The 11,001-nt window shown below is 34.4% G+C and overlaps 1 protein-coding gene across 1 annotated transcript; it reads right to left on the bottom strand.

Moving 5' to 3' along the window:
* Positions 1-6,120: 6,120 nt before the first annotated feature.
* LOC106753364 (cyclin-D1-1) lies at positions 6,121-10,798 on the bottom strand. Its single transcript, XM_014635160.2, has 6 exons — positions 10,324-10,798; positions 10,004-10,090; positions 8,184-8,282; positions 7,854-8,055; positions 7,478-7,608; positions 6,121-7,373 (listed from the first exon to the last, which is right to left on the bottom strand). The coding sequence occupies exons 1-6, from the start codon at positions 10,621-10,623 to the stop codon at positions 7,149-7,151; spliced, it is 1,044 nt and encodes a 347-aa protein (XP_014490646.1). The 5' UTR covers positions 10,624-10,798; the 3' UTR covers positions 6,121-7,148.
* Between the last annotated feature and the right edge of the window lie 203 nt (positions 10,799-11,001).

The raw sequence follows: 11,001 nt of genomic DNA, 5'->3' as shown, positions 1-11,001 counted from the left end.
AATTATTTGAGAAAATATATTCAAATTTAAGTCATGTAAATGCTCCATTAATGAGCCATGTAAATGCTCCATTAATGTAGAGAGAGAAAGAGAAATATGGTTAAGGATAGTGAGGAGGTGTAGGGTATTTTTGGAATAAAAGAAAATAGTTGGGAGGTGTAGAATATTTTTGAAATAAATTAAATTAATGGGGAAGTACAGGTCCCACTTGGGGAGGTGTAGGGAACAACACCCTTTGTTTTGTATCCATACGAGCAATTCCAGTTTGGAAGCATTGGCCCAATTAAAAAATTTCTGAATGGGCCTCACTCATAAATGAAAAGAAAAGAAAAAGGCAGCATCTTAGCTTCTTTCAGCACCTCCATACATTTTAACCACCATCTTCATAGAATTATGAATTGACCTATTTGCTTATATAATCATTTTGTCATCTTCTTCCTCCACTTCTTTTTCCTCACTCTTCACTTTCTTCCTATTGAAAAAATACCTTTTAAATCATACAATCTAGATACATATTTATTATATATTCTGAAATGAAAAATATAAGTTTTATATTCCAAAATAAAAAATAAAATATATATTTTAGAATTCAAAATAAAAATGAAGAGGTTAAAATTGAAATTTTGAAGTGTATGGGAGTAGAGAATTAAATTATGGAGGTGCAGGAAGAATGAGCCGAAGAAAAAATAGACAGATTTCCCATAGTATCCTTTGTGGGTTGGTGGCCCCCGTTGGCATTGAACATGATTGATTAAACAGAAATTGAAAAGTAATAAGAAGCAGAAAAGCAACGCTTAATCTTGCATTAGATGAAAATCTGGAACGTAATCTTGTTGTGAGTTCCGACCAAAAAGAATGAGGAAAGGGAATGTTGCAGTTGAAGATGACAGAATATGATTCTCGCTTTCTTTTCCTTTACACATACATATTCTATAAAACTCATCCTCTTATGTATCACAATATCAATAAACATTAAGCCAATCATTCACTTTGTTTCAAAACCCAATGAAGATAACCACTACTACACCACCTTTTCTTCAAGTTTCCAAAGTTCAAACCTCCCTACAAATATTAACTAATGTGAACAGTGTCCTACAATTGACTGAATCAAAAACCCAGTCCCCAATAAGTACTTTGCATGTTATTTTAAACCAAACATTTCTTTTTCTTGCTTTCCAAACACCCTTTTTTTGTTCGATTGCAAAATTGGGATTTTGTATATTGTCATTCTGGGTTAACAAAACTCTCCAAAGAGTTGTAAAGTTTACTTAAATTCATGAAAATGAATTATCATGTATGATTTTCTAAGTTCATTTCCAACCTCATAGAAACATAAAAATTTATTCTTCTCGCTTAATGTTAGTAAAACTACATTTTCAATGGATAGGATTTGATTGAATAAATTATATCAATCGAAAAGCAAAATCAATATGCATCTCTTGATACCATTTTAAACTCCTCAACTACAGTGAGAAGAGAAGACAGGTTATCACAACCCTATTCATTAAGATGTTTAAATTCTGATGGGTTGAAATTTGATTATAAAGAAGGCTTTATTAGGTAGATGCATGGACCTGCAAAGTATGAAAACACATATATATGTTCAATGCTCGAGGTCATTAGTGGGAAGGAGCTTGTGTTCTTTTGTGATGTTGATGTGAAAGCACTTTACATAGTTTCTGTTACTGTTTTTTCTTTGCCCCACGTTCTTATAATTAATTAATTGCCAATGAAGGTCAATGAAATTCTGATTTGATGCTTTCATATTGCATTGTAGTAATCAGAAAGAGCGTGAGAGAAAGTGAAGAGAGTTTCAATTCGTTTTTGCTCCTTTAATAAGAAAGGACAATAATCACTATTATTAATAAATGACCAAAAGAAGCAAGATAACAAAGTAATGATCCTTATCTCCTTCGTCAACATTCACTAATCAATGTTAAGTAATTAATTACCTATACATTTTTCGCCGTACTCTTCTCTTTTACTTCTCACTTTATTCCTTCATAAGCTTTCGGCTAAACAGCTTCCCCCTCCTTCTTCTGTCTATTCTATCTTTTCCTGTTTTTTCATAACCATACTGTGCTATATACGTGCAAGCACCTTCACATTCTACCTCTTAAATTTACCTAAACTTTAAACTTTCCTGCATCCAAACCAAATCTTACCCAATCACTTTTTATAAGTTGGTATAGAGATTGTGTGAATGTGAAATAAGGTCACATAAAGACTGCTTGGTGCATCTTTTAATGACTAAGACAAGAGAGAGGGTCGTTTAGATTGGAATAAAAAATATCTATGGGAGTAGTGTATGAGGGAAATTGAGTGACCAAAGTTATAAGGTTGAAGGGGTGGTGGGGTGGGGGTGATAGATGGACATGGTTGCTGTATAGGGTTTTTATGATTAAGCAGACGACTCTTTTGTCTCCACTCTGTCACTATAGAGGTCCATGGTCGGCACTATCGCAAAGCATGAATAAAGAACAGCACGACATCCACGTTACAAGACGCTCCCCCTCGAGACTAGTTCATATATATCTACCCCATAACTACTCATCTTTTTTCTTTCTGCTTTCCAAAGAGACAAATTCGTGTAAGTTGATGACCAAAAGCTGGAACAGTAACTAAAGTTTTAAGGAAAAAAATATGTGAGTGCACTTGTGATCTGCAAACAACACTGTGGTAGCTACATTATACTTAACAGTTTTTGAAAATGATCAGCAAAGGGGACAGACATGGATGAATATGATTGTATGTGTGCATGCGAGAGTTGTTAATTATGAGTGGTATGACTTAATTTAATTTGGAAGAATGAAAGCGATGATTGGAGAGACAAAATAGAGGAGTTTTTACGTATAAATATGAAGTTTAGGTGGTATGATTTTTATTGTGTGAGCCTGGCTTTTTGTTACTTTTTGTTGCTTGCTTTTCTTTTATTATCTGTCTCTTATTCTTTCCATAAAAAATGTGAATTAGAATGGGGACAATGAGTGCCTCAAGGACTTGAGAGTAGTGCTGTGTCTTGTATTCAGCATCAAATCCTGAGAAACCATATATATCTGAGAATTATGATTCTCACTTTTGGGAGGAGGTCCACGAGAAAATGATAAATTTCATAGGCAAAAAAATAACTGGTGTTCTTCTCTCTATCCTTGTCATATGCACACCAAAAGTGGGAAATTCCAAATTCCCTTACAAAAAGAGAGGATAAAGAGGTAGATTCTACATCCCACAGAAAACGCCCCGAAAGCCCTACCATTTTATTGCGAGGGAAAAGTATCTTTGGCTTTTTGGTTATATACTTAGGATTCCTCACACCTCATGCTTTAAAGGTTATTTTGTTTACAAATAAAGGAAAGCTTATTCTTTAGTAGTGCAAGATAAGGATAGCAAAGAAATTTAAAGGAACCTTCGTGCATTAGCATACAAATTTAAGACAAAAATAAAAGGCAGAGCTTAGTGCCTGGTTGGTCCCCTTTGCTATGTCAGTGCACATGGCACCCTCTAATAGGTTTTGCTTACAAACCATTTAGTGAATCATATTATTACTACGGTCATACATGCCATAATAATAACTGAATTATAGGCAATACAAATTCCTGAATCCATCAAGTAGCCCAAACTCCCATGTGTACTAACATTTGGCCCTCATCATTGAGGATATTGGTGGGAACCAAATGGCAGGACAAAATTCCAAAATTTTCATTTAATTCCTAACTTTTTATGCCCAATGGGATGGCGTCACGTATGCCCTCATGCCCCAATCTCCGGATATTTATTTATTAATTCTAGCCACCATTTATTCATATGAACAAAATGCTCATCCATCACTGTTACGAATAAACTAATATGGGGGAAGAAAATGCTATTCTGTGAGGTAAAACAAATAGAGCTTTAAGTATCTCTTTTGTGGTCGATCCAATGCTGGGGTTTGTTAGCTGTACATGCATACAAACTTGGCTTATGTGAGTTTCTTTTATAAAAAGGATGATCAAATTTATATTAGCATTATTGTCCTTCCAACCCCCAGTGTCTGTCCTAATATCTGTCCCATTAATCCTATAATGCAAAAGCAAGTTTTTATTTAATATCCAAAACTTTTGCTCCCAACTTGGGGTAAACAATATATTTATTAACTGTACGTATGGACGATCACCCATCAGAATTGTTTATTTGATTTCCATATATATAACCTGTTATGTTGGGGTTCAAATTAGCATATAATTTGAAGATAAATTATATTTTTATTCACGTTTTTATCAAAAATAAGAAAATTTTTAAATAAAATGAATAAAAAACATGATAAAAGAGATGTAGAAATATTAATACAAAAATGTTATTATAAGAATAAAATAAGTTGAATGGATCCCATCCCACGGTGTCGGTGTAGCAGGTAATGAAATATTAGTGCATTAATTGATTGATGGAAGCAGCAACCAGCTTTAATTAATAAGCATGTCTTAATAAATTGACTAGTGGAGAAAGACACGTTAGATTGGGGGATCCACATTTGGAACTATACGAAAACCCTTATAAAGCAGCGAATAGTATGCTACATGTGAAGTGACCATTACACTATTGACAATATGGATGACCTACATATTTTACTTCACGGATGAATTCTTATATACTACACCATGTAAAGGCATATGATAATAATTCAAATGGAGAGGAAAATCTGTCGTTTAATGGATCAATCAAGTGCCCATATTACCTCATTCATTCATAGCTCCATCAATTATGCAGAGCAAACATCCAAGAGCAATGGGAGAAAGATGCAATGCGCTAAGATTGTCACTAAGTTGCTATAATTTTCTTCACTATGGTCCATCTGTGAAGAGCGTTTGATGAACATGGGTCTAGACAGCAGTGTATGGATGTGATGTGAGAATGTGATGCTCATCCAATAAATAGTTTTATAGTTGTCATGAAAACGTACGGATGATATGATAATTAGGTCGCATACCATGCATGGTTACTTTTCTACAAAGACACTACGGGGAAAAAGCCTGGGTAGTGTGTGTTAATGCAAAAATAATATATACCTTATGTCGGGGGTAATGGAACTAAATGACAAGCTCTCTCCGTGAGCTGAGCTTTTAACTATTATTGAGGAAGAAATTCTGTACTGCACTCACTTTTTTAAGATACGTTACTATGTTTTTTAATTTCGCTTTTTCCTCCTCACAGTTTAATTTGTACTATAGTTCATTTGTTTACATACTTTTAAAAGTAATTATGGCAAAGGTTCTTCCTATTGGTATAAAAGCTAGCTCTGTTGGTGGTCTCTACCGTTCTTCCGCATCTCTATAAATATTTGTCAAGAAATATCTAGTGACAGAAAAATGGAAAAACTATTTTTGTAGTTGGTCTGTCAAGAAGAAGAATTCAAACTATGGCGTCCTTCCATGTTTCGCTATCGTACTAAATAGTAGTCTTAAGGTTATATTATCATGATTATCTCAGCCTGATTATTACGTTTTCCAAACGAACACTACATGCTGAGGTATATATCCTAGTAAGTGATCCACACACATGTTTGGAACTCGTTAAGGAGCAAGAAATCATGTTTAAAATACGAAAATTAAGAACTTTTAAAATCACATTCAAGATATGAAACCAGACTAAACCAAACAAAGACAAGAGTGGATACATGGATATGTAGATGTAATGCAAAGTGTGTGTGATATTTCATGAAATGGGAAAGGTTGCTACTGCTTGATAGTTTGTTTGCATATGTATATTACCACAACAGCACAGTCACGAGCATGCACTTGCTGATCGAGGAGTCATAATCAGTGATTGGTCATCTTTAGAACCGGCGGGACCGACGAGTCCATCCGCTTCAGAGTTTTGCCTCACTAGATTTCAGAGGGTCTGCTAGTTTCTTTTCATTCAGTAATACGAACAAATAGCAAACCTACAAACTATCTTAAATGAGAGTCATGTGGCATGAGATAGTAATACCCAATAGTTTTCAAGAGATTTTGCGTGGACTGTAATAGTTTTTAAGACAAGTGGATATGAATAATTGTAAATGTACATTTAGGTGCATATGGTGGTGGAGCCGTGAATCACATTATTCACTCAAGAATAATTCTAGATGAGAACGAGCATGGAAAGTAAACGTAAATAAAAGAAACATATGAAATTAATAGTCATTTATTAATCAATCCAATACACAGCACACAGGAAATGGCCCCAAAGACCCTTTTAGACCCCTATGTGAAGAGGGTTCTCCTCCCTTGAAAACAAATAAAAAAATTCAAGGTTTAACCTATATATACACGTGTCTCCATCACACGCGCGGACACCAGGCCATGGAGTCCTGTATAGTTAGGCCTAAGCTCAAGGCCAAAAAAGGAAAAAAAAAATATCAACTGCTCCCGTAAAGAAAAAACCAAGAAAAAGAAAATCACACGTTCACACTTGATTGGCACGCCGCAGAACCGTCTGCTAGGTGCCCGTAGCCATAAAAAGTCTACAAATTGTAGCCAGAGTTCAACTTATTGCCCTTAAATTGCTTTCCCTGTTCAGGGGTTACCCATCAAAGTAACGCGGAAGTTGAAGAAGCAGTTATGCTAGCAAAGAAATGAAGCTTGCTTGACTTATGAATCCCACATCCCACATCACGATGAACAGTTCAAACTTCTTAGTTTCAACTTTCAATCACCCAAGTTTTTATACCTGCTCCCTACTTTAGTACTCAACTTCTGCGGCTTTGACTGCATCATCTTTCATCTCTTTCGCCTATAGTTAATGCAAACTTTGAATTCCAACCCGCAACTCACTTCTTTCTTCCACACTCACAAGTTACAACAACAGATCACATTAAATTCGTCTACCACTGTTTCAGTGTTTCCTCTTCTCTCGTTACTTTCCCACATGATGCAAAATCCCTCTCCCCAAGGGAATTCTGCATACTCATTAATAAGCCACCCACATAAAATAAAAATTAATAATTATAAATTCTCCAAACCCATCAAACTCTTGTACATACGATATAGATATACTTAGTATAATAATCTACACCCTCACTCAAGTCATTTTTTAATAGCAAAAACCCTCTAAAAAATGTTGAGGTTTCTACACAACCTGGCCCACCTTATTCCATCTTTTTCTTCTCTTTATTATTCGTGAAACTTTTCTCTTCACTCGGAGTTTTTGTCATCTACCCACAAACAGTTATTTAATTTCCTCCTCTTACAAGACAAGGAGAAAGAGGATGAAGAGGATGACGATGAGAATGATGAGACACTTGACCTCATTCGAGTCCGAGTTGTTACTCGCAACTGCGGCAACACCAAAGGGAGTTTTCTGCGGTTACTGTTAACCACAAGTTCTTGCATCAACTGGTAGCACCCAATAATTTTTTCCTGCAGTGATCAGATACAAGTGCTTTAGAATCACTTTTGTTTGTTCATTTTCAAACATGTTACAAATGAATATTATAAATTTAATATACTATTTACATGCTTACTTTTCTTAGTCCCTCGCACCATGACTCAGCATGCTCAGGCTTAAGGACAGCCCAATTAGGAATTTCCTTAGCCGCGGAAAGTATGGCTGCGGCAGCAATGCATGATGGCCTGTAAGCAAGAAAGCCAGCCTCTGCGGACAAAGCAATAGGAAACTCAAAATACAACCTTACTGCCCAATTTTTCTTCAATTTTTAACTCTATTCAGTAAATTACATAGAGTACATTTAACACACTTTGCAAAAAGTAAAATATCATTAAAAAAAATGAAATTTTATATTTTTATAAAGGAAAAAAAAAAGATAATATTAAATAAATGTTAAAAATGTTGTGTGTCTAAAAGTATATTTCTGAATTACGTATTATTGAAATACATACCTTGTATATTAGCCACGATGATTTCTGTGGCCCGGGAAATGAGGAACCCAGTAAAAGCTCCTGTTGAATCTATTTTGCACGCAAAGAAAGCGAGAAAACAAAGTGGGGTTACTGATCTTAGCCTCCAATCCAAGACACCCAGAACAAGTAGCTCCATCTTACGAATTGTTCTCGGCTCAAATAAGTACTTTGCACCTTCTATCTGCATTTTATACATCATGAAATTACGTAGAGCCATACGAACTGACATGCCGATTCAACCCGGGAGTTTTAACCAGCGTATTACGTTGATTATACTATATATGCTTATATTTTACTATGTATAGATACCTGAAGGTCCAAGAGAGAAGGAACCAGAGGTTCCTCCATCTTTGCTGCCAAAGACAAACATGCAACAGATAGAAGTTGCAGAGGCCACCCATTTGTTTGCTGTAGACATGTAAGCACAAGATCATGCATCAAACAGTGAATCGAAAAGGTCATTATAATCATTACCACAATAAATATATATTTTTTAATACTTTTCAAACTTTATAGCCCAAAGGCCAGCATGTATCCCTCACGTGACATGCACCAGCGGATAAAAGTACTGGAATCTTCTGCAAGCTGTCACTATCCACTGTATACAGTATTACGTAGTAGTATATACTGCCGAAGTACTTTGTTTATTTCTTTTTATATTGATAACATAACATGTCGTATAAATAACTAATATGATACCTGTATAAACTTTTGCGCAAAATTCAATATTTGAATAAAAGCAATAGCATAAGGTTTTGTCGTACATAAGAAAATGCGCTGCTTAATCAATAATTGATTGGCTTTTGGAATAGTAGCATAAAGCGATCCTAATCCCTTGGAAATTTCTACACATAATAATTAGAGCATATAATATAAATCTCTTCACGTAATAATTAGAACATGTAATATTTGAACGTAATCAGTATGATGGCATATATATTTTATGCAAAAAATATACTCTATAATATAATGTAGTATTTTAGAGTCCTTTCCATTCTTTCATTATAATCGTCACTTTTAGAAAAAAAATTAATGATTTTTTGGTAAGATAATTTATATCTTTTTATGCAAATTTATATTTATTTTTATATCTTATAAATGTTTACATATTTTTAATAATAATAGGATTTTAAAATTATTAATAAGAAAAAATAATTTGATGCATTATAGTAATGATTTTTAAAATGCTCAACAAAATTAATTACGCTCATTCATTTGTATAATAATTACGTTATCAATACCTTATATTAAGATCTTGCTAATGCGAACGTAGTTTCTACCCCCAACTTATATAATTATGGTTTTTTCAGATACTCGGGTGCATTTATTTCGGAAAAATTATATTATACAATTAACTTACATGAAAATTAGTAACACAAAGTATAATATTGATAACATTACTACATGAAGCATCATTTTCCTAAAGAAGTATAAATTAGCCTTCCATAAGATATAAAATAAAGTGTGAGCCAGTTATTGCAACCTAGAGTACTTTTCACCTCTGAAAAGTCAAACATATTTTCAGCCGTAGAAATTAAACTTTCTGCATACCCATTGACAATAAACCAGGGAAATTTAAGTTACAGTTTTAAAACATAATACTCTTACTGTAGTTTATAATGTTAATTATAAGAGAAAAAAATATTAAAAAAAATAGTTATCCCCACCTGCACCACAATAATAATAGTTATTATTATTATAATTATAATAAAAATATATATATAATAATTAATTAAAAATATACTTTTATAAGTATATGCATACTTTTTTTTTCTATTTTATGCTTAAAATTTTTGGAGAAAAGTTGGATGAGAGTAAACTTAATTAGAGATGAGATACAAATTAATAACCATAATTATGTTGTTATTTATGTTAACTCTTTTTTTATTATTGTGAAAAATAAGTTATTGCTTATTTCCACAAGTAATATAATAATCTAATACAATATACAAAAAATAAAAACAGTACTATTTTATAACTACGTTAATTATAGATATAGATATAGATAAATAATTATTATTATAATTACCAATAAAAATGTAGACGTCTTCACTACAGCTAATAATAACTAAAAAACCGCTCTCCTGAGTTATCTAACTATTGGAATAATCTGAGAAATAAGAGCTCACCGGTAACTGGCGAGAATCCATAAACCGATCCATATAGTTGACGGCAAGGTACGCCGTTAAAGGTTGGAAGCCATAATACGCATGTACCTGCAAAAAACGCATCAAACAGAGACCGGTCAAATCGTAATAAGACAAATAAATATAACGCCGTCTATCCACTGTGAACTCCGTACGAGCCAGATCTAGAAGATACTAGAACCACAGAGAGACGGTTACAGAGCGGTGCATTTTAGCATGGAGCATTTCGGGGAGTAGCAATTGCATAATATGAGTGGAATGACATGTCCGATTGTTTCATTTTGTTTTGCTTATTAATTTACCTTGAGAATCCATGCAACGGATTCCTCTCTGGCGTCGGCGTCGAGGGAGCGAGATTGGTACCTGGAGAGGTAGTCGAATCCGGGGACAAAGTTGCGCTCGTGTTCGATGAAACTAGCGATCGAATAGTCTTCCGAGGAAGGTAGCGGCGACGGCGGCGGGGAAGTGGATTCTACATCGGACGAGCATTCCGGCGAATCTCCGGAGAGGATGCCGGAGCTTTCGTCGGCGCAGAGGAGGTCGTAGTCGGAGATGCAGGAAACCGACATGAGGAGTGCTGCCGGTGGTTCCGCCTTCGTCATGTAGCCATGTGGAATTGGCGGGGTGGTTGCCGGAACCTGACCGGAGATGTCGCCGGAGAAGTGATTTTGCGGAAAGCGAGAGGGAGAGAGAGAGAGTGTGGTTGTTGAATGAGAGAGACGATGTTGTATTGGTTTCGGGGCTGTGTCTGTGTCTGTTTGTTTAACTATAAATATGGGTGCTTCTGTCTGTTTTTCTCTAACAAAATAAATATTAAAATTCCTTCCACGTTTTTTTCCTCAAATATCTACGCTAGGAATTTTTTAATATTAATTTTCATGCATAAGAAGACTAATCTACCCAAGAAAATTATCATATATATATATATATATATATATATATATATATGCTTTCATATAAAGTGGTATCATGGATTACTT

Source organism: Vigna radiata, unplaced genomic scaffold, assembly GCF_000741045.1.
Source record: "Vigna radiata var. radiata cultivar VC1973A unplaced genomic scaffold, Vradiata_ver6 scaffold_222, whole genome shotgun sequence".
NCBI lineage: Eukaryota > Viridiplantae > Streptophyta > Magnoliopsida > Fabales > Fabaceae > Vigna > Vigna radiata.
Note: the sequence above shows the minus strand (reverse complement) of the source record. Positions and strands in the feature narration are given on the sequence as shown.

Excerpts from the sequence above, each read along its gene's own strand:
- LOC106753364 (XM_014635160.2), bottom strand. The coding sequence starts at position 10,623 with ATGACGAAGGCGGAACCACCGGCAGCACTCCTCATGTCGGTTTCCTGC. Across the intron at positions 10,091-10,323 it reads CCGTTGCATGGATTCTCAAG|GTACATGCGTATTATGGCTT; the intron begins GTAAATTAATAA and ends CGTTTTTTGCAG. Across the intron at positions 7,609-7,853 it reads CATCGTGGCTAATATACAAG|AGGCTGGCTTTCTTGCTTAC; the intron begins GTATGTATTTCA and ends CTTTGTCCGCAG.